Source organism: Anoplophora glabripennis, unplaced genomic scaffold, assembly GCF_000390285.2.
Source record: "Anoplophora glabripennis isolate ALB-LARVAE unplaced genomic scaffold, Agla_2.0 scaffold285, whole genome shotgun sequence".
In the NCBI taxonomy this organism is placed as follows: domain Eukaryota; kingdom Metazoa; phylum Arthropoda; class Insecta; order Coleoptera; family Cerambycidae; genus Anoplophora; species Anoplophora glabripennis.
In genome coordinates this window covers 215447-240200 of record NW_019416394.1, presented here as the reverse complement: position 1 = coordinate 240200, position 24754 = coordinate 215447, and the positions used below count along the sequence as shown (strand labels likewise).

Sequence of the window (24754 nt, the reverse complement as noted above, 5' to 3'; positions counted from 1 at the left end):
CACTGCGCTTCCACTCTCATTTTCAAAAAAGAACGGATCAATCACCTCACCAATGTAAAATCCACACCACATGTCACTCTTTGGGTATACAGTGGTCGTTCTTGAATGACCCGAGGATTGTCTCTGTCCCAAATTCGACAGTTTTGCTTGTTCACATACTCACTAAGATGCGTCTAGTCGCTAAAGATGATTTTATTAGCAAAATTATGGTCCACTTGTTGATTATCTAATATCCAATCAACAAATGTCCGGCGGATTAAATGGTCTTCTGGTTCTGATAATTCCTGGGTTAGCTAAATTTAACTGGATGCAGATGCAGATCTTTCGTTAAAATCCACTGCATTATGCTTTTTGAAATGTTTAGTTGTAGTGACCGACGGCGCACTCAAGTTACGGGAATTTCCGCCACACTATCACTCATTGTAGCAATATTTTCGGCTGAACGGCCAGTACCAGATCGGCCTGTTGTTTTATTGTCTGCAACCGAACCTGTTTGTTCAAATTTGGCAACTAATCTTTTAACAGTTGTTTCCTTCGGGGCGTTCCTTCTACCGAAAATTCCATGTGATTTGCGCACAGTCTCAGCTACGCACTCTCCGTACTTTTAGTGAATTTTCATAATCTTCACTCGCTTGTCTGTCGTATAGCTGTCCATTTTGTCTAATCGCAACGTGTTTACTACAACACGTGATCCTGCACGATGCTGCCAATTCTTCGGAATGAAAATGGCACACAATTCAAATCCTGCGTTACTTTTGGGACATCCTATATTTGTGGCACGTGCGATTGTAACTAAAATACTTGGCCGAACTTTAATGACAGATTCTACGTCACAAATAAAAAAAAGTTCATAAGTTCATGTGCACAAAATTAATTAAAATATATGGTCTGCTTTAAGTTAAAAAAAAAATCAAAAATGGGAAGCCATGTAAATAATACTTTATGTTGTTTATTGAAAACATGATATTTGAATAATAATTATTCTTATTTAAAAAATAGCATTTCGACACCTAGTAATAAATTCTAGAATGATCTAAAATTTTATAATTTACTTGTAAAGTCTCTAATATTGGAAGAAAAAAATTGGGAGCGAAAATGACTATGTCTACCGCTGAAATTAAATCCATGTATATGTAAAATAACCTTATCATGCACATAAATTCGTGGGCATAAAAAGCTGTACGCCAAATTAGAACGAAATCGCTAGAGCATTTTTTTTGTAAATAAAAGAATATTTATTTTTACTTAAAAACAAAACGTTTATACACATATTTCTAAGAACTTCTTTGTTGATTTGTGACTTACACGCCATTAAAATGTGGCCCAGTGTTTTAGTTACATCCTGAATATATGCAAAATTGATTTTATGTATTAATTTTCAAAAAATTGGTTTTAATAAGCTCATCTTTATATTCAGAAGCAACTAATCGATGCCTTCAAGGCAAAATTACACTTCTGCCATGCCCAAACTATCTAAAACAGCAAAACGTATTAACAGTCGCGATTTAAATATCTGAAAACAGGCGCTTCCGCAGAAAATATGCCAAGAATGGGCCATAAAAAGGAATTAATATAATGTTTTATTTCTGACATGATGACACACTATTACAGGAAAAGTTATTTTTTGTATTTGGTGCAACAGGGCATTCACCTTCTATGCGCCAACCCCCCCGGACGCCAATGTCTGCAGGTTCTATTTTGCACTGAACAAAATTACGCCAGACACGCCAGAAATCCATTTACGGTATAGAGAGCTTGTTCATCGATCGTTCTGACATAACGCCAGAAGTCCGATGCCTATATAGTTCACACAACAAAAACTGTCTCCGGCTACAGATATTCCTACAAAATTAAAAATTCTGGCTTCCCCTAACCCCCACTAATCTATCTCCGAAAAGTTGAAATAAATTAACTACAAAGTTGTATTGTTAAACACAGATATGTATGTTTATAAATAGGTTGTTCAGATTTGATTCGGAACACCAGTCTAATTTCTTCTATTATTTTCTTTGGGGGTTAACTTTTTGTGAAATCTGACAAGTGGTTTAATTGAGCACTTGTAAAACTTCCATTTTTTTAATTTAAATTTTTGTTACGTTTTAAAAGTCAGTTTTACCTTTTCATAGCCACCTTATAGGAAAATGTCATTAAAAGTTTTATTCAGTCAAAACATTTAATTACATCAAAATTAACATTATTATAGTCAGTTGAACATGTAAAAACACCACCTGGCAATTAAATTTAATGAGTTTTATAGACGTCCCTAAAAAGTTTTTTAATGAAGGCAAAAATTATAATAATTTGTATATGTATAATATGTAGAAAAGTTCTATTATATGTTCATTTGGCCAACAACATATATTTTAATTATTTATGTCCTCAAACAATTTTATTACATTGATGGTAAATTTCGTTTTGTTCCGTTTCAAAAGGTCTCCAAAATGCCATGTTGTAACAATATTATTTCTCCGTTTTGCAATTGTAATATCAATGATTAATAGAAGGTGCCTATAATAACTTAAAATTACCTGAATCACACCAAATTCCTCATTGCTGCACTGCACTGCTGGGCAATTTGTTGGCCACTTGTCAACGGCTGAGATTTATTGCCCAGTAGCCCAATGCAACTGTGTTCGTTTTCCTTTGCCCGCGCTCGCATTCTTCAACTGGGCGTATACATTTCTACCACCTCCACGTTTAGTTCGACCAGACCTATATATGGGTATGGCTAAATAAATATGGGAACAAGTTTTTCAAATATTTCAATGCTGAGTTGCTGCGTTAGCGACCGAACCTGGTAGATATTGTCATCCTCTTGGTTCTTCAATTGATATCGGAATGACTATACCTCAAATTATTTTTATCAAAAAATTTGGTCGAATAAAAATAATAGGTATATTCTCAGAATGTCCCAAAAGCTATCAATTTCTTCTTTCTTTCATTTAATTAGAAAACAGAGAACCATTAATAAAAAGTTAGTTTGAAGGTTTTATTAAACTCGTAGTGAGTCTTCAAACTACGAGAGTCGGCTTAAAAGTAATGCACAGACGACCGTAGAGGGGGAACGAGAAGAGATATCGGAATGGGACAAAAAAATGAAAGTACCATTCATTAGCTTCAAAATTATATATTTATTTTTATACATAGTCCCCTTATAAGTGTTGACTTATAGATTTCTCCCAACGTGTGACAAATTGTTTCATTTCGTCAATGAAAAAATGTTCATCCTTTTCTTTGATTCAAGACTTTACTGCCTCATTCATCTCGTCGTCTGAGGCGTAATAGTTACCCCTGAGTGTCGTTTCAACATTGGAAAAAAGTGGGAAAAAAGTGGGAAAAAAGAAATCGGTAGAGTTGGGAACACTCTATATATACAAAGATAATTAAAATTGCGCCAGGTACTAAAATTTGATAGTAGTAATATTCGATAATGCGTTGGCACATTTTGGCATATCTCCAGAACAAAACCTGAGGAAATAACTGAAATGGAAACGTAGGGTGTATTTTCCTTTCTTTCTTTTACCTATTCATACTTATTCCAAATAGTAAGTAAGGCTTATCAAATTAGGATAAGCCGTACAAGAATATTTTATATTTTAGGAAACATTTAGCTGAGTTAATAATAAAAAAGAAACAGAAAATATATAAAAATAAGAATAAGAATAAGAATGTTATCCAGTCAAGTGATTTGACAAACATTGGTGTAGAAATGTTATTCAAGCTTACGGCGACATGCGACATTGCATCAGGCTTATCACTAGACCGCTTCTCTTGCGGATTACGAGTCCAAGTCTGAGAAAAAAATAGTGGCAAGGAAGTCTTAATGTTGCTTATAACTATAATCATAGTTTATGTGTGTTTATTTGCAAAATTATGCACATAAAGGATAATATTATGGTAGCAGAGTAATGGACTCTTTCCCAATGAAACAAATGCATATGGCTGTTCTTCCCTAAATGAGCGCCATACAACAGAGGCGACTTGTCTAGCAATTAAAGTAGAGTTATTGTCATAATCCAAATCTCGAGCATTTCAAATTTCGCTCCACTTTCAAATAGAACCTACAAAGCCATCTACACAACCCCTGCAAGGAAACAACCCAGCGAACAGTAGCTGTAGACACTCGAAGGTTTCTAGTCGTCCATTCCGGTAAGGGAGAAAACACTCATCAGAAATCAAAATTTTCAACTCAGTTCCGAAGATTTCCGATTTCATATGGAGCTCCCAGCCACCCCCAATGACCCAAGCCATATCAGACGGCATCAACGATTGCCGATATTGATAGCAGAGCGACCGTCGACTACGCAAGGCATGCGCAAAAAAACACCTAAGTTTCAGAACCTGAAAGTTCTTCGAACGCTGCGAAGTTCAAACTGGGAAACCACACCACGAAAACATACCACTACACCAAACAACAGACCAGATGCCAACACGAGTAAGTAGATTCCAAAAACCGGCAAAATCTTGAGAGGTAAAAAGTTCAAACTTAAGACTGAGGTCGCTGCAGGACCTCTGCCGAGCCATCATAGGAGGTCGACCCTGATACATGCAGATTATTAACCACGACGGAAACCTGGCCGGTAATCAGTACGCTTTCACGTTTTAATGCTCATTGTGAACATATTAATGGTATACCAAATATTCAAAATAAATTTTTGCGAATACACTGGTCGTGGCCTGTATCTTATATCTAGCAGCCAGTCTGCCCAAGACTTTCTGAACCTGCAATGAAAAGAAGGCGCTGCCAAAGTCCTGGAAGTCCAAAAAATGAGGTAGGTACTCCCAGGAGTACTTAGTACTTAGGTTAATTCTAATGCGAGCAGTAGAGTATTGTCGAAACAAAAAGCAGGCAACAAAACATTCTAATATTTGGACTGGAGTATTAGATATCAAAATAGCGATCAGTCCGAGTGAATTTTGCTTGAAATATTGAGCTAAATAGTACCAGTTGGCAAAAAAGGTGTCACTATTCTATATTTAATATAGTAGCGATAGTTGAACAAATGTGTAGGTACTAAAAAAAAAATTCCGCTATTTTTATGCAATTTTTACTACAGTAAATTTTTAGAAATCGACTTCTTTGATCAATGCTATTAACCATTAACCAACTATTAAAGGACAGGTGTCTAGAAAATGGTCTTAGTCCTAACTTAATTGTAATTTCACTAGAGGCCGACCGATTAATCGGCTTCGGCCACATTCGGCCATTATTTAAACCTTCGGCTAAGAGTCGGCTTCGGCCAAAATTAAGCCGAACTTTTCGCCGAAGCCGAAGGTACCGTTCGGGATGCTACTGGACTTAACAAATCTAATCAAATGGCCCCTTAACACTACAAATAACACTACCAAATTACAACAAGATTGGATAAAGCGGACCAATGTTTATATGAACTTTTTGTATTAAAATCACTCAAATAATCGTCTGTTGAATTTATTGTACATACTTAATTAACACCCTATATCTTTTATATTTCCAAAACATTATGCATTTATTTTTGACATTCTTTTATGTTATCTTATCATATTTTTGTTTTAATTAAAATTTTCAAGTTAATAAAAATATCTTCGGCTTCGGCATCGGCTTCGGCCGAAGGTGACCCATAAACCGAAGTTCGGCTTCGGCTTCGGCCAGAAAAGTCACATTCGGTCGGTCTCTAAATTTTACCCTAATCTTAATTTTAGTCTTAACTCTAATATTTTTACTTTAGAAAAATTGATCTTAGCCTAATTTTAAGAACTGGCCTTCGTGTGACTGACTCTTGCACATGCATACTGGCTGTAGTATTACTCTTAGTTCTAAGAAGTTAAAAAGACAGAACAAAGTTAGTTCTTAAGACCTCCTTAGGACTAAAACTATGTTAGGACTTTTAAAAACTAGCATATTGAAATATGTACGTTCATGTTTTTACGACAAAGGCTAAAGTTAAATTAAGAGTAAGTTAGGGCTACTTTAATATAAAACTCACCATAAGTCTCAAGTTCTTAAAAACCCTAAATAAATTCTGCAGTTTTATATCAGTCAACTAACAAAAAGCAAAGTCCCTTACATAAATCTTAATCAGCAAACATAATATAAATTAATTTTCGCTCTACATAAAGGAAGTTATGATTCGTATCTCTAAAATTATTATTGTTAGCAAGGCAGTAGAACTTTTATTATTACACTTAATTTTATGTACTAATATATTTGCACATAAAATTTCACTCTGAAATTTTAGACGGCTTGGTATTAACATCGACCAAGGTCTAAGAAGTATTTTTGAGGAGCCACTTAACTATATAGCTATACAATAGTTCTGCCCCAGATAAACGTGTTACCGGTGTGGCCTTCATTTTCGAGGAAATTTGAGCAAACCAGAATTGATATCAACAGCAGACGATGTAGAAATATTTTTTATTATCGCTTCTCTGCAAAGGGAATAAAAAAATAAATCAATATTTTAATTTAACAGTTCTTTTCTCTAAAATTATATCAACCGCATATTGAGTAAGAAAAATATATTAATAGTAAGCGAAATATATTTTATTGCAACTTCGTTAAACAATAATTTCACAATTGAATCATTTTAGTCTTGTATGTATTAATTTCCAGAAAAAAAGCTATAAAATAATTCCGCTGTGGCCGCAATTAGCAATAATTTAGTTATATAAATATATGTACAATAAGAAAAAAAATCACTATACCCGTGTTCCATAATAATGGGCAGTGATTCATATCCAGCACTTAGAGGAGTAAGGGAGGTGAGGGGTGCAGGTGACAAGATTCCATAGGCGTACTACTTGAGAAGGGGTCAAAGAACAGAAAATAATANCTGTGTATACCAAATTTCATTCATTTATCACAACGCGATTGAGAGATATTGCAAAAAAATTATTTCCATTCCTCCCTCTTCAATGGGTCCCTGTGCCCTTAGGAAGTGTTCAGGGTTGGCAGCTAATTATGAGACACCCTGTATTTACTTTAAAAAGCTTATAGACTCAACTTTCATCCTCTCCATATTGTTGACTGCCGTTCTTACGGACGACGTTGGCCCATCACCACCCACTTACACCTACCTGATGTGCGCGGATATCACACTTTATCACTTATAATAATACACTGAACTATACAGTGTGTAAGATAAGGATGGATATACAGTGTGTAAGATAAGGATGGAATAGCATTAGGATCTAGGAAACGATAAGAGATACGGTGTAGCTCAAAATAGAAAAAAGTTGTGTTTTTTTATACTTAACAATATGCCGTTTAGAAAGTTTTGAAATTCCGGGTAGTTCCGGAGATATCCGAAAACACCCGAAATTTTGCAAAATTGTTTAATTTTTTCTGGCTTTATTTGAAAACGAATTTTAAAATAAATTGCATATTTACAATGCCACTTTTTACGCTCTATCCAATGGGGCTAACATTTTTGCAATCCGACGTTTCGTCCTCGAGGGGCCATCATCAGCTTAATTTTTTTAAATACGTCGCTGCTATTTTTATGACAAAATCTAGTCATTTTTAATTCCAAATTAGGCGATTTTATTATTGTAATCACTTAAAAAGGTTTTTAGCTTGTTTTAGCTATCATTTAAAATTTTTCCTGACTACAGGTCAATACAGCACTAAATATCAATTTTTTTAATCAATAATTTAAAAAAGTAATACGAATTTATGAAATGTTTTATTATTTCTATATAATATTACTAATAGTAGTAAAAAAATTGTTGGATATTTTATGCTGTATTGACTTTTATACTGTTATGACTTCCTCCAATAGCGTTCAGAGCCGTACTCGGGAAAAATTTTAAATGATAACTAAAACAAGCTAAAAACCTTTTTAAGTGATTACAATAATAATATCGCCCAATAGTAATATCATCTAATTCAACATTAAAATTTACTATAGATTTTGTCAGCGACGTATTTAAAAAAATTAACCTGATGATGGCCCCTCGAAGTCGGATTGCAAAAATGTTGAAGCCATTGGATAGAGCGTAAAAAGTGGCAATGTAAATGCAATTTATTTTGAAACTCGTTTTCAAATAAAACCAGAAAAAAATAAAACGATTTTGCAAAATTTCCAGTTTTTTCAGATATCTCCGGAACTACCGGAAATTTTAAAACGTTTTAAACGGCATATTGTTAAGAAAAAAAAACAACATTTTTCTAATTTGAGCCACAACGTATTTCTTACAGTTTCCTAGATTTTAATACCATCCCATCCTTATCTTGGACAGACTGTATATACACACCCTGTTCCAAAAATCCTGCTGTACTTCCAATATGTGTTATTATCAAGCACCGCCCTCCCTTTTCTAGAAGGTGTCCGTGTAATATATTCTACAATTTAGTTTTCGAGCTTCTAATACTACTTGTCTTAAATAGTTTTTTCGCCATATCACTATTTCCTCTTTTTCTATCAGCATACTCTTACGATTTCGTTTTATAAAACGGAAATTCATGCAACGCATAGTTCGCAAAAGCATCCTTCTAAATATACTAGGAAAATTTTGATCCTGTGAGATAGCAGCCTGAATTTTTTTTATTGTCGGAAGGTCATTTTTAAAATACCATCCAGCTTGAATTACTCTCCATTTTTAAGAACACAAACCCAAAATCACTAATAAATTAATCAAAATCACAATTAAATTACGGAAAGATATCCTCGGACTTCACCCGCTCGTACGCCTTTTCCGGTGCCGACAGAATTGCCGGGAACCGAATAAACGCAACCTAATTGACGTCACGCACCAAACACCAATGAAAGGGCTAGAATTTGCCGCAGCAGAAGAATAACTGGTGCACGCCAAACGCAGCAGAAGAATATCCTAAAACTGAATTTACAAACCGGATTAAAGATGAAATCACTGCCTATTATTTTGGGATGCGACTGTAGTAATAGTTGTATACAACAGAGGACAGATAATGAATTCAATTGCAGTAGCTAAAACAGGATTTCTGCACTAGTCACAAGTCATCATCTAATTGTGGCTAGGTACTGACTAAAATTCCTTACTGAAGTAATTAAGCTATATTGTTACTGTTATTAAAACTTTCAGCTATGTAATTTTGATACATTAAATGTCTGTGAACTGTACATTAAAGATGAATAGACGAAATGCTGTAGTAATTTAATATTTTAGCTGTAGCAAATATTTTATTTCAGATATATAATAAAATTGAGTTAACTGTATTGCTATTGATGCAGTAGGAAATTAAATTTTTATTTATAGGTTAGTTTTATTTTCAATATAACATTAGAGACAAGAACTTGTTTTACTATAGGCGTAATTTTTTTACCTTAGAATGCTCACTCATTTGACTTGAATAAAAAATAGGTAGGTGGATCAAGATCACTATAGTCAATTCCAAAAAGTAAATAATGTATCGTACAGTGAATATTAATTTATTATTGGTGCATTTGATTCAAAAGCAGTTTTCTTTCGAAATTCATATTATTAACTTTTAATTAAATGTATGTTTCACATAAATTGTGATGAGAGAATTTTAAATCAACTCTTTTTAGTGCAAGATATTATTTAACAAAATATAGCAATAACAATTAAGTTGTAGTAAATGTCACAAAAATGTTATCCAAGTAAATAATTAAGCTTAGGTAATCTAGACTACAAATTGCATGCCAAAACAACACTTCTTACAAGCTATTTATTATTATTTTTAGTTAAAGGAACACCCACTTTTTTAACATTGTATGGATTTACATACAAAGATTACACTGGACTGGAATTATTGTTCATCAATATTGAAATAAAATGTCATTTATCATGACTTTTTATATATTATTTACATACGTTTTAGTTTACGATTGATTTAAAATATGTTTAGTAAGCACAACAATGATAAATGAAAAATCATGTAATACCAAATTATTGAATTCCAGTAAGCTAGCTAATACACTGTAATGATATTTTTACGAAAAACAGACTTGCACTAAGGAGAGGAGTAATAATTATATCTTAGTAAAGAACACACATCATTAGCATTGTATTTCATATTAATGAAAACTGCACATTTACAAAAGGAACCACAAACTGTATACCAGCATAATGATTAATGACGGGGACTCAAAATTATGGTTAGGATGTATGTCATCGGAACACTACGCCTTTGTTCGGGAAGCGAATGGGCGGTGAAAAAAAGAGAGTTTGCTTATCACAGCAACATATTCATTTGTGGCAGCTATCTGCACCACTATGTACAATAATACGTTTAGTTATAGCAATAATATTAAGTTTTAATAATCTTATTTACAATCTAATCACTTACTGGAAGTGAACTTTAAATTTCAATAAAACACTAGCAATCACAAATTATGTAATCATTGATTTATGCAAGTGTAGTCTTATATTACTTGTGATTGATAATTATTTTTTTTTAGCAACATGGTTTAATTTTTCTCAAAGTATTATTCATTTATTCTAAAGAATCAATAAAACCCAGTAAAAAATTATTTTGAAAATCAAAATGCAGTTTTCACTGTAAGCGTTCATTTAGTCCAATCGTTTTCTGTAAAACCACTTTTTTCCAAATAGTTTTCTCATGTCATTCAAAATTTGATTTCCTCGAATCCAATTTACTAAAATAATTAGTGAACCCAAATAGTAACTTTAGTGGCACGACGTGTTTATTACTGTAGGTAATTTAATTTAGAAAAGTTGTTTAAAATATGTTTTTTTTGTCAATCTTTGAGTGTAAGCAGGTTACAAAATTTCTCGTTTTCAGGCTTTTAATTTTATTATGAAATTCCTCATGCTCTATTTGCAATTTAGTTTTCCAAACGGAACACCCTGTTTATTATTGCATTTTTATTTGATGTCTAAAAAAATTGAATTTTCAACATCCTCGAAATTATCTATATCTCCAAAACTAAATGTTGTAGCAAAAAGCAGTTTTCATCACTCCACATTCGAGCATCAAAAAAACTATTTTACACATTTAAACTATATGGATAACTTAGTTAATTTATTTACATGGGACACTGCATGTTAAATTTGACGCAAACAAGATATACATAAACTTAGCAAACGGTAGACATTTTGAGTAATTGTTATTGTAGATCTTTTCAGTTTTTTTTTTTTTCTAAAAATTTCGTACGTTTTCTCTTTAATAATTATTTTATTATAGTACGCATTTTTAAGCCACTTGTACCGATTTAATATGGTCATCATATTAAAAAATATATAGGTTCTTTGATAAGGATTGTATTGCAGAAGGAAATGTTTTATTATAAATTAAAATGAAGAATTCAATTTGGTAAAATTTTTATTTGATACGCTTTTTGTATTATTGATATTGCTATTAAGAATCAGTCTTAAATGGGACACCCTGTATGTATTACTTTTTTTAAGGAAACCTGTGAAGCTGCCGAATTTCTAGAACTGCCTCAGCTATTAGTACTGCTTACAAAGCACCCTTTCGTGGCTCCCGACCCCCCGGACGAAAATTACGAAAACTTTCTGAAACGGAGATTGCAGGATATCTGCTTGGACCAAGCACTTTTTGCGGACGTCATATTCGAACTCGACGACGGTGCATGTGCAGCTCATAAGTCGATGCTGGTCGCAAGGTGCGACGTTATGAAGGCCATGTTTAGTGGAGACTTTCGAGAAAGTCAAGCTAAAGTGGTAAGTCAACATATAGCAATATTTGCAGAAAGCGTCTTTTGGAAAGGACGCTGTTATATTCAAATTCACTGGGTTTTACAGATGGCAAAATGCTTGTATGTATAGATAATCATATACAGAGTGTCCTACCAAAAAGGGAAAGGGGCGTGATCTTATTCTTAAAATGTATCTGAGCAGTTGTCTCCCTTAAAACAAATATTAATGCCAATTTTAATGTTTCATTGTATTGTTTTTCAATATTCATAGATATTTTCTCTGAGACGTATTCCAAAGTACACAGGGTGGTCCTTAAGTAATTGTATATAGAAGTATGATATATTTGTGACTAAAATATTACGATTTGTGCCAACTTGCCTTAATAAAATATTGATAATAAGAAAGATACAGGGTGTTAAAAGTGAAATTTCAAAATTTGTTTTTCGCAATAACTTGAACGTTTTTGGACATTTATACAAAAAAATTTTTATCTGGGGGTTTTTTTGTATGAGAAATTATAATTTGATATCTAATTTAATGAATCTTTTAGAGGGCGCCACATAAGCCACATGTGTGGCATAAACAATACACTAAACTTTTTTGCCCATCAAGGTAGCGCTCTTTTGGAAAAAAATATTAAAGGCACGGCATTGTAAGAACAAAAATGTATACTTGTTAACATCCTCTAAACTTAACGGTTTTCGAGATAATCGAATTTTAAAAATCGGCTACATAATTCTTCAATTCATTACGAGAAATAGTAACGTAGTAGACTGAAGTCACGAATGATTTTAACAGCTAAACATTCTTGTTTTCATAATGTATGACATTTGAAAAAGTTTTAATTGAGTATTTATGATAATTAAGGAATAACAGAAAATGCCGAGACAATAATTTCTCTAATACAGAAATGAGAGATATGGTTACTATTTACTGTCAGCAATATTTCAGGGGACGTACTGCGAAATGGGAATATTTCAGAAGATATCCAAACAGGCTGCAACCTAATCACCAAACATTTGAAAATCTATTTAGGAATTTAGGCGAAAGTGGTTCATTTCGTCCTAAACGTGATAATTTAGACCGACCGGGAATCATTACGCCTGATCAAGATGATGAAATTGGTTCACGTTGCAGATGATCTTCAAGTTAGTACAAGAAGCTTATCTTCAGCTTTAGGAATCAGTAAAACTTCAGTTTTAAAAAGACATCTCGATAAATATCACCCCTACCATTTTACGCCTGTACAAAATTTATTGCCAGCAGATCTACCATTAAGATACCAATTTGCAAATGATATCCGAAATAGGCAAAATCTTGACCCCACCTACCTTTATTAATAGAATATTATTTACGGACGAGGCAACATTTAGCCGCCGTGGTATTTTTAATTTAAGAAATAATCATATCTGGGAAATTGAAAATCCTCATTTTAAAAGAGAAAGATATTTTCAACACGAATTCAAAATAAATGTATGGTGTGGGATCATTGGTGACGATTTTTTTGGGCCATACGTTTTCCCGTATACTTTGAATGGTGAGAACTACTTACATTTTTTACAAAATAACTTCATTGATCTTTTGGAAGAATTGCCACTAAATTTCAGGCAAAATATGTGGATTATAGAAGATGGTGTTCCTCCTCATTATATGAGAGAAGTCAGAACATATTTAAATACCAACTTTCCTGAACGCTGAATTGGTTGTGGTAGTCATTTCCCTTGGCCAGCACGTAGCCCAGACTTTAATCCTCTCGATTTTGGCGTATGGGGCGCAATGAATCAACTTGTTTATAAAAGTCCCATAAATACTCGCAACCAACTTTGGGAAGAAATAAATGCAACTGCAGTTTCTTTTGGACCAATCATGTTATCTAATATCAGACCATCTTTTATGGAACGTATGGACAAATGCTTCGAAGAGAGTACTTACTTTGACATAATTAAACTTGTAATGTTAGTTAGCTTAGTGTTTTCTTTTCTTAATATGTGTAAAATTCTTTTCTAATTATGATTATTTAGCTTATATTTTAACTGCTTTTATCTAATTTTAAAAATTTTTAAATTTTTTGTCAACTCCTACTATTACGTTAATATTCATCCTGTTGATGTAAAAACATGATAAGCGTATACGATTTCTACGTTAATATTTCTCGTAATGAATTAAAGAAGAATTATGCAGCCGATTTTTGAAATTCGATTATCTCGAAAACCGTTAAGTTTAGAGGTTGTTAACAAGTATACATTTTTGTTCTTACAATGCCGTGCCTTTAATATTTTTTTCCTAAAAGAGCGCTACCTTGATGGGCAAAAAAGTTTAGCGTACATTTATGCCACACATGTGGCTTATGTGGCGCCCTTTAAAAGATACATTAAATTAGATACCAAATTATGATTTCTCATACCAAGAAACCCCCAGTTAAAAATTTTTTTGTATAAATGTCCAAAAACGTTCAAGTTATTGCGAAAAATGAATTTTGAAATTTCACTTTTAACACCCTGTATCTTTCTTATTAGCAATATTTTATTGGCANTTTACGTACCCACTTAAATGAAACCACGCTTCATCAGAAAAAAATGTTAGATCTAGAATATCGTCGTCATTCAGATTTTCGTTAAACCAATTACAGTATTGCACACGTTTTCCAAAATCTAACGGAAGTAGTTCCTGCACAACACTAACTTTATAAGGATGAAAATGCAACTTCTTTACTGCTTTATGGCATGATCCATATGATATTCCTATAAACAATTTAGGAATAATGATACAAATTTTAGAATAAATATTTGTTATTAAGTACCTGTTTGAGCAGATAACCGACGTAGTGATTTGGTTGGACTAGCTCGTAAGCGGTTTTCAACATCTTCCAAGACTTCCTCTGTAAGAATAGACTTTCTGCCTGGAGATTTTCCTCTACAAACACTTCCAGTGTTATGGAAGCGTTCCACTAATCTCTTCACGTGTCTCGAAAAAATTTCATAATCAATTTCATCATTTGGAAATTGTTCTTGAAATTGTAAATGACACGAATTCATCGAATATTTCCAACCATTACCATTGTTTTGTCCACTACGAAAATAGGCCTCCAGAAGAAATTTATCATGTTCTAATGAAAATGCCATGTTAACCTAAATTAAAAAACCGATTAGGTTAGAGAACAACATACGCAATAAATTAATTACTCACGTATAATATCCACCTACTCTAACTGTAGTATTGAAAAATACTGTTTTATAATGTCGCAAAATATATCAGGTAACAACAAAATCTACAAAATAATATTCAAGCCAAAAAATCCGTGCGCCAATGAACAGAACGTCAAATTGTGAAATCGCCACAGAATACCATGAAATCGCACGGAAAAAAAGTAATTTTAGCAAATGGAAATCAGTTTTGATAGCAATTGAGACAGGGTACGTTCAGAATCCGGTCAATCATTCTCGATCTCTCTGTATATTTGAATTATTTATCATTTTAATAATCTCTGCGTGAGTAGATATTTTTAAACATTACTTTCTAACATTTTTATAGTTTAGAGTATATAAAAAAGAACTACAAAATCATAATTCCCTCTGCAAACTGTGATTAAATAGTTGTAAACTAAGTACTTTCGATGCTGCTAAAAAAATGTATATACAATGGTTATATAAACTAATAATACTCATTGACTGATTTGGTTTGGAAAAATAATGTCCAAGATTTTTGGGGAGCCTTAAAGTCTCCCGTTGTAGGAATTCTCATTGTGGCTCTCATACACCACATCTGTACATATTTATATCGAATCACAAAGGGAAAGGAAACTGCACCAAATTGAAAAAAAAACATTTATTTTCTTTAATATTACATGACACGAAAATACAAATACGCTAATTATCACAAATAATAATAACTAACAACACGAAGTTAGTTAGATTTTCATTTTGATATAATTCAACATTTTCTGTTTAATTTTCATTCTCCAGGTCTGGCTCAATTTAAAAGTTCTTCTTCCAGGAATTTTTGATAGTCACATGTGTATAGCTATCCTCCAACTCAAAAACTTCACTTACTACCAACACTTATTATTTTCATAAGTGTTTATAGAATGTGACGAATATTTATACACGTCGATCTTAATTCCTTTGCTGCAAGTTTATTATCCTCGCACGCCATATATCTTCGAAATTTTTTTATAAAAATGTTTACTCTTGTTAGCAAGATTAAAATTGTTTTTGGCAGCACCTACCTATCCACCGTTTCTTAACAGAGAATCTTTTGAGAACGTGTAGAACTAACAAATTCGTCAGCTTCTTTTTCCTACTTTGTTACTTTTATCCACGTATCCACACTATAAAATGGGCCTCCAGAAATATAACTTGGCGTAGTTTTAGATAAAAGTTTGTGCGCTCAATAGAACTTAAAAAACAAACTAACAGTAAAGAAACAAAAAACCCAGGAACAACACGTGACACTATGATGCAGGACATAGATCAAAACTGAAATTTAGTAAATTTATTAAGAAATAATGACAATGATTGATGTTGAGATTATTCAATTTATAATACCAATGACGTCACTCAACAGCTCGATGCAGAACTGGCACAAAGGGAATCAGCAGTTTATAGTCTACCTCATACTGTAGCAATATTGTACCATCTATTTTCACACCACTGTTATTCTGCTATAAAATTAAAATTCACAGATAAAACACCACTGCACCAGATGTATTTTGCTCAAATACCCAAACTTAATCTTAGCAGGTAGTGAGAGACAAAAAATAGGATTGGCATTTCTTATATGATAGCATATTACCTCGTACTTATGCATTCTCTACAAAATTTATATTTGTTAAATATTCAAATTCAAATGTGATCTAGATATCGAATTTGACTGAACTTTTAAACCAGTATAGTAATCCATATTCTAATAGACAGTGACTTAACCACATGGTCCAGTAAGCTTAAACTGTAATTTAAATTTCAATAATATTCTGAGACTTAAGAGGCTAGGAATATTACTTAATAAATGACATATGTTCTATTAAAGACACTTTATTACATATTTAAACTACTTATACTAAAACCAGCTCTTCTTGTTCAATTGATTATACTTTAATACATTTATTTTAACTGAGGTAGCTATTTCTGAAGCATTTTTATTTTGTCCATAATAATCTACAAACTCACCGTCTGGGTTGACTAAATACATGATAATTGTGTGGTCAACCTACAATAAAAATATATATTACCAAGTATTTTTTTACATAAAATAACATGTTCTTAATTTGTTTGAAATATCTAAATTGTCTGCGATGTTAATAATTTGTTGATTTTAAAGCATATATTTCTAGTAGAATAATAGTAGATATTAACACTTATTAAGAAAGGAAACATCAGCTCATCGAATCGTTATACTTACAATATAGTCATTTTCATCATCCTTTGGCCCCGAACTAAAATACACTCTGTATGCTTTACACGCCTTGCCTACTTGATCTTCACTGCCAGTAAGACCTAATAATCTTGGACTAAATTCTCTACAATATTTTCCAACAACTTCAGGTGTATCTCTATTTGGATCAACTGATATAAATATAGGTTGAAATTTTGGCATTTCCTCCGATGCATCTATAAAAATTAAAATACATTTCTTGTTCCTTATTATTTGATTTATATAGATTACAATCTATATTTATTATATTATNTTTAGCTTATATTTTAACTGCTTTTATCTAATTTTAAAAATTTTTAAATTTTTTGTCAACTCCTACTATTACGTTAATATTCATCCTGTTGATGTAAAAACATGATAAGCGTATACGATTTCTACGTTAATATTTCTCGTAATGAATTAAAGAAGAATTATGCAGCCGATTTTTGAAATTCGATTATCTCGAAAACCGTTAAGTTTAGAGGTTGTTAACAAGTATACATTTTTGTTCTTACAATGCCGTGCCTTTAATATTTTTTTCCTAAAAGAGCGCTACCTTGATGGGCAAAAAAGTTTAGCGTACATTTATGCCACACATGTGGCTTATGTGGCGCCCTTTAAAAGATACATTAAATTAGATACCAAATTATGATTTCTCATACCAAGAAACCCCCAGTTAAAAATTTTTTTGTATAAATGTCCAAAAACGTTCAAGTTATTGCGAAAAATGAATTTTGAAATTTCGCTTTTAACACCCTGTATCTTTCTTATTAGCAATATTTTATTGGCAAGTTGGCTCAAATCGTAATATTTTCAAGTCACAAATCTACCATACTTCTATGTACAATTACTTAAGGACCACAGTGTATATATTTAACTACTGTTTCGTTACAACTTTTTAAACAAATATTTATTTATATCAAATTAATCAGATATCAATTACGTCATTTGCATTAAATATTTCCGATTTTTGTATCGTATCCTGGTAAAAATAATATAGTGATTTTTCAAATATTTTCAATTTCAGATCGAATTTCCGGGTGTAAGGGAATACACATTTCATAAATTATTATGTTTCTTATACACTGATGAAGTACCAGCAGTATCTGCAGCCCGTTGCGTAAACCTGCTGGAACTGGCAAATAGGCTGTGCTTACCCAGACTTGTCAATTTGGTAGAAAGAAGAGTTATTGAAGATCTCGAGCGTTTACAGGCGTCAGAAGCCATCGAGCAATGTTTAAGACTACTAGAACCTGTTAAAGTAAGTATATGTAGAGTACATCCCATTTTTGAACATTTTTCAAGAAATATAAATAGTGCTTGTCATCAGAGAAAACATATCACCATAATATTATTTATTTATTTAATTCAAAGTAAAACAAAAACATCACACTAAAGTGATAAAATGAATGTTATTCTCTGTTGCCTTTACTAAATGCATCAGTCTAATTATTAAAAGTCCGGTTGTGTCTTCAGTATAGTAACCAATTGTTTGAAGTTTGAACGACATTTATATTAAAATTTTAAGTTTTTAAGATAAATATATTGCTTTATTTAAATAAATATGTAATATTTGCTGCTATGTTCTATAATAAAGAGAAAAACACTCAATTTTTTAATAAGTTTCTATTTACCTCAAATTATGAAAATTGAATTTGTTTTTCTTCAGCCAGCCATATATGACACATTTTTGTAGTTGTATTTTATTTGTTTTTTGTCATGGGCAACTCCGTCTCTTTTCTTTACATTTCGATAAAAAAAATCAGTTATAACTTTATACTATACTATATATAGGATGTTTATTAAGAACTTGTACAAACTTTAAAGGGTGCATATTTGACTAATTTTAAGATAAACCTACCTACACTGAATTTTACATAAAAAATTTATAAAGGAAAGTTTCAATATTTCAGAAAAAAGTTTAACTATAAGCACTACAAAGGTCACACAAAATATAAAAAATTTGATTTTTTGGCATGACCTAACTAAGAAAACAGAAAATCTGTAATGACGTGAATTTTTTTTTCAAAAAAGTAACTACAACTTTCTATCTTTAATAATAATCGAGATACCCTAGACCAATATTGAAATCGGGGTGTGCCGTATAAGGCATTAATGAAACATTATACAATATTGTAATAATTTTCAGCTGCACAATGGGCATCAACTGGCAGATTGGTGTATGAATCATCTGAGCGTAAACTACAACAAACTGTGCAGGATGTCCCCTAGGAGTTTGCGGTTGCTGCACCCCGACAACCAGGCATATCTAGTGGAACATCGTTGGCCACCTGTGTGGTATCTCAAGGACTACGATTATTACCAGAAATGTCTGGCAGAACGCGACAAAGAACTAAAACCCGCGATAAAAACGAGTTCGGGCTGTTTATGCTTCTCTCGTAAGTCAGAGTCCGATCCGGCACTGTCCTCCAGCCAACTCTGACCACTACTGTGACTAATTTCAAAATGCATTTATCCATTTCATGTCACTATTCATTATTGTCTAACATATATTTAGAATAAGTGTAAGTTATGCAAGTGCAAGTCCAATTTTTGCTCGGTATATACCAAGCAGTTTAAGCAAGATATTCCAAAAAGATTACAGGGTGCTCAATTACTAATCGGCCAAACGTCGCCAATAGATTCTAGATAAAAATTAAGTAGGGTAGTTCAAGTAAAACTTTCCTCAGAAAAAGTTTTTCTTTCGAGATACTTGAAGATGGACAAATTAAAATTATTTTCAGATATAGGTATTTCAGAAACTCGTTATGCAATTTTTTTTCTAATTTGACGAGGCGAGAACTGATGAAAACCTCTATTATCAGATACAATTTCATGTGCAAACCAGTAGTGCGCTAACTTTCAATTTTTTACTGCAGTTATCAATTATTAACCACCAGTGCATTTTCAGTCTAGTTAAACATTTTTTTATTAAATAAAAAACATTGAAAACTTGAATATCATTTCACATTTATAAAAAAGACCCTAAAAAGAAATTTATGCAAAACTGGTTTCTTTGTATTTACATGAATCTGTAGCATCCACGTTAGTAATCTTCATGTCAATAAAAAATATTTCTAAGCCTTTCCAAGATATATGCCTAAAAATAATAGTTTCAATGTTTTCAACACCCTGTCTCTCTGAATCTCTGAAGTATCTTTCGACAAAATTTGATTTGAACTCCAATTTTTATCACAGAATCTATTTGTGACGCTTGGCCAATTAGAAGCTGAACATCCTGCATAAATAATTTTAAAATTCCTCTTCCCAAGATAGAGCGAATTAAGAAAAATTTTCTAGTTTGCAACAAAGAATCCATGAATTCAAAACTTTTTGCACCAGATTTTCCTTATAAATTTCTCTATTCCTAAATCCCATTTAAGTCCTAGGTAGTTTGTAAATTTATTGATTCAAAAACATTCCAGGGATTTGATGTGTACCATCACAACATTTTGCAAGTATTTAATACTTAAGAAAAGGGATATTTTGCCTTTGATGCTTGATATACTTGCACGATTTAGATTTTAAGGATCTTTATAGAAAAGCTAGACTGACCTGATAAAAACTCTTTTTAAAACTATTCTTATATACTGTTTAAAAACCATGTTCCATCAGTATATATAAGGGTCAATTTTTGCCAATATAGATATAAGCTATAAGATTAATATCTAAAACATTATAAGTTCACGTTTTTATATTTAAATATAGAAAAACAACTCATAAGAACTCATTAGAAACGGCTTACATTTTCGCACTTCCTATACATAGAATCGTCCACTAGGTACTGCTTTTTATTAAAATATAATTAATAATAAACTTGAATTTTGAAAAGATCTCAGAGAATAGAACTATTAACGTAGATACTTTTAATATAAAATTACTTTTTACTTTACGTCAATTAATTTGGTCAAGAGTTAAGATATTTGCTAATATTTTCCATATTAGTGACTTTATTCGTGAAATGACAAAATATTTTAAACAAATTTTTCTAACATTTTGGAGTAAGTTCTATTATGTATGTAGTGACTTTTAAGGCATGTTCTTTAAAAGTTCACAGTAAATAATATGTAGAGTGAAGACAGAGGAAACGAAAGTACTATTTGAGTATTTCTTTATAAAAAATACACTACTCACACACATAATTATATTTTGCTTGTGTGCTGATTACAATATATAAGGGTCCGTCTAGTTATTCAAATTAATTATTCGGTCTTATAAAAGAACTTTCAATTCACATGAATATTGAGATTCAGTGTTTCACTGTTTATTTATTCGTTTAGGACCAACTTGTTGATGGCATACTAGGTGCTCCCTATTTTACTTTGCATATTTTTTATTTTGTATTGTAAATTTGTTTGTAATATATATAGAAATAATAATTAGTGTGGGATATACTGTTTAAAAATTATATAAGAGGGTAGATGTAGAATAGTTTATATGTATCAAAGTACCATGTTGAGTATAACCTACATTAATATGACCAAAAGTTTGCTTTGTTGTATATACCTACATATAAGTTTAACAATAGGAGCCTTAGATGAATCCAAATACCGATTTATTGAATATCAACTTGTCAATTTAATCTATGGGAATTGCATTTTATTTTGCTTCATAGAGCCAAATTTTTAGTTTTATTTTTTAATAGTTTCTTTTTTAACAAATTTTACATTCTGATTATATAAAAAGAAAAATTAAAATTATCTTGTTAATATTTACTTTCATCACTTACCCCGATGACATACTATCTAACTGCCACTTTTAGTATTTAGTTGAAGAAAGGTTTAGAAATCTGATGCATATTTTGTTCTGAAATAAGTTAAAATTTAGACTAATCTGATTTTCGTATCTTCGAATTAGATTAAATATTTTGTTAATTAGACTTCTACTTTATACAGAATCAAATGTAAAGCTTTAAATTTGTTTAAATTTATTATTTATTTAATAGTTCACAGGGAGATAGAAACATTCCAAAATACTTTTACCTACTCAACAATCATGTATGTGTGCAATAATTTGCTATTCTAATAAACATTTGTATTAAATATTACCATCTTTTATTTCTTCTTAACTACAGAAAATATTCTAGAATCTGATAACTTTCAAATAAAAATACACAGGTAATTTGCAAAATAAATTGAATTTTTGTTTTGTTTCCCTTTGTGGGTACACATGTTGCAAGTGACTTATTTTTAAGTACAATGTCAATAGCGCTATCCTGACGTACTGGGTTCCCGGAAGACAACCCCGGCAGATTGGCGCCAAGGATCAGATACTTCTGAGAACGACTCCACACCACGAGGACAGACTCTCCAGCAAACACTCGAACTGACAACACAAGTTTAGTTTTCAATAAAAATACTTTATTTGTACCATTGAGAGAGCGTTTCATTTTTGCTGTACAGTGAAAGTAACCCTCACCTTAATATTATCATCAAAATTTAGTTAATACTAAAATCTTTCGTATGCCAGTTCTTTAAATAAATTCAATATTTATCATTTCAGTCACGCTTAAATTTCTACCAAATTCTAAATAAAACACCTATTAAAAAGGTATTTTATATTTAACAAAAATATATCTAGTTTTAAACTATACACTATTATAAGGCAATGCCAAGGTTTGTTATTTCTTCCTTAAGTTCATTGAAAGCATCCTCATACTCACTATGGGGTCTTATCAACACAGTTAAACAACCTCGTTTAACTCCTAATGCTGCACCTAGATCTTTTCTGCTAGGTGTATACACATAAGGAATATCCTTCTCCTCGCATACTCCTGGTAAATGGCACATAATTTCAATGGGAGCTACGTCTCCAGCAAAAATTACTATGCCCGTTTCTCCTTTTCGAATTCTTGTTTGAACGTCTTTTAAGCCACATCTAATGTAAGTCTTATGTTTCACCGCTGCAAAAGAAAAAGTTTTTAATATAAAATATTTTTAAAAAATTACAAGAAACTAACCCTTCTTCACTAACTTGTAAATTTTTTTTGCCAACTTTTTAGATGCCATTGGTTTAGCGATTACACTACAATGTGATATCTTTTGCTCGTACGTAAGTTCTACTGGTTCTTCTGTTTTTATTGTCACATCAGTAGCCATAATATCTTCGCCTTCAGTTTTACGTTTCCCCATTATTACTATTTATATAGAATTTTAAAATTCACGTGCGTTTGTTTATTAACCTCCAAAGAAATATATCTTCTTCTTCTTCTTTTTTATTGGCCTTAGCCAGAAGAAATATATCATTTTTATTTAGATTAACGGATGCCTTTAATTACCAACATAGAAATGTGATTTCCACGGATTCACAGAACACAGAACATAGGTTTACTTATGATGCCAATCTTAAAATTTTGCTGAACGAAAAAGTGATCCTGAAGTGTTATATGTGCCGTTTTTTTTTTGCTTTGAATCATGATCACTGAATCAGGATCAGACAAACACGAACTAGATCCATGAATTCAATTTCGAAGAGAACAGGATTTTATTTAATGTTGACATTTGATTTGATTTTAAATATCATTTAAGGTATACGTATTCTTCTGTGCACAATTAAACAAAAAATATTAAAATGGTAACTGCCTTCTTAGAAAAAAAGGAACCACCACAATTTTAAGGTTATATTAAATATGTGATCGTGATCAAAAGTCGAATCACAAAAAAGTTTGATTCATAGGTCAGCTCGGCTGTCCGCTCGGAACCGAGGGATTGCCGATCCTGATTATATAACATGATCCGGAAACAAGGAAATAACTACGAATATGATTTTGGGATCATATTCAAAACGCGTTTAGATCCGAAAACGGTACCCGAAAGAAAGTAGCTATGGTTATTATTTTGAGTATAATCATTTAATATAGATAGCATAGCTTATAAAATCAATAGTACAGGCGTGTAATCAGGCGCAAATTATATGTCACGGTTAAAATCCGGTCATTTGGTTATTTGCACAGATCCAAAAAAGATCCCCAAAAAAGGTTAAAAATATTGATATTGTTATTCAGTGGTATGCAGCTATTGCAGCATATCTGAAGTGGAATACGTCATCGGTATATTAATTTGACTCCTATCCTCTAACTCAATATTATACAGGGTGATCGAGAATGATTGACCGTGCCGCCTCATACTGATTTTTGATGTGCGGCATACCAGTTTTTGATACCAATACTAGAATCATGAGCGCAGGTTGAGGGATTTTAATGGTAAACAAATAATTACGTTCAAACGTCAAATAAATTAGGTTACTGTCAAAATGGAAATTCATAATAAAAATATCAATTATTTAACAAAAATCAAAGTTATTTCACAAATTAAGCAATACTGATGGACCAATAAATGTTATTATTGTTATTATTATTAAAGAGGATGACAGAATCAAATGTAGGTTTAGCCTAACTTTTCCAAAATTCTTATTTCATTTACAATTAGAAAAACTTTTAAATCAAAGTTTGATGTAGCTAATTTTGAATAACGACTGTAAGTGCTTCAGCGATTTTATTTTTAAAACGTTATGAGTTAATTTTAAAACAGAAGCACTATTGTGGCTACATTCTTGGCATCTAAGACGATTCAGCTATACAGCGATACGCTGCAAGCTGCTGTTTTTCATCAAAGCAAACTGCTGTATGCTTATAAGACGACTATTTTGCAGCTACTGCTTTCACACTTCTGAATATCCAGCGCAAGCGATCCAGCCCAAAAATTTATGCTGAACATTTTAGTTAGCTGTCGAAATTCAGGAA

The 24754-nt window shown here is 31.9% G+C and overlaps 3 protein-coding genes across 3 annotated transcripts in view; 1 reads left to right on the top strand and 2 right to left on the bottom strand.

Annotated features, from left to right (window-relative positions):
* LOC108908049 (rho-related BTB domain-containing protein 1) overlaps positions 1–22049 on the top strand; it is a 51360-nt gene extending 29311 nt beyond the window's left edge. Inside the window, exons 6-8 of the mRNA XM_018711957.1 lie at positions 11353–11628; positions 18041–18274; positions 19163–22049. Coding sequence (XP_018567473.1) covers positions 11353–11628; positions 18041–18274; positions 19163–19456 — 804 coding nt within the window. The 3' untranslated portion in view covers positions 19457–22049. The remainder of the gene's footprint in view (positions 1–11352; positions 11629–18040; positions 18275–19162) is intronic.
* Positions 16619–24754, bottom strand: part of LOC108908052 (protein SCO1 homolog, mitochondrial) — a 23626-nt gene continuing 15490 nt past the window's right edge. The window contains exons 4-5 of the mRNA XM_018711959.1: positions 17002–17210; positions 16619–16809 (exon numbers count right to left, since the gene is read on the bottom strand). Coding sequence (XP_018567475.1) covers positions 16660–16809; positions 17002–17210 — 359 coding nt within the window. The 3' untranslated portion in view covers positions 16619–16659. The remainder of the gene's footprint in view (positions 16810–17001; positions 17211–24754) is intronic.
* LOC108908053 (H/ACA ribonucleoprotein complex subunit 2-like protein) lies at positions 22556–23200 on the bottom strand. Its single transcript, XM_018711960.1, has 2 exons — positions 22973–23200; positions 22556–22915 (listed from the first exon to the last, which is right to left on the bottom strand). The coding sequence occupies exons 1-2, from the start codon at positions 23142–23144 to the stop codon at positions 22611–22613; spliced, it is 477 nt and encodes a 158-aa protein (XP_018567476.1). The 5' UTR covers positions 23145–23200; the 3' UTR covers positions 22556–22610.

Coding starts and splice junctions, on each gene's coding strand:
- LOC108908053 (XM_018711960.1), bottom strand. CDS start 23,144: ATGGGGAAACGTAAAACTGAAGGCGAAGATATTATGGCTACTGATGTG. Junction 22,916..22,972: donor TTACAAGTTAGTGAAGAAGG/GTTAGTTTCTTG, acceptor TTTCTTTTGCAG/CGGTGAAACATAAGACTTAC.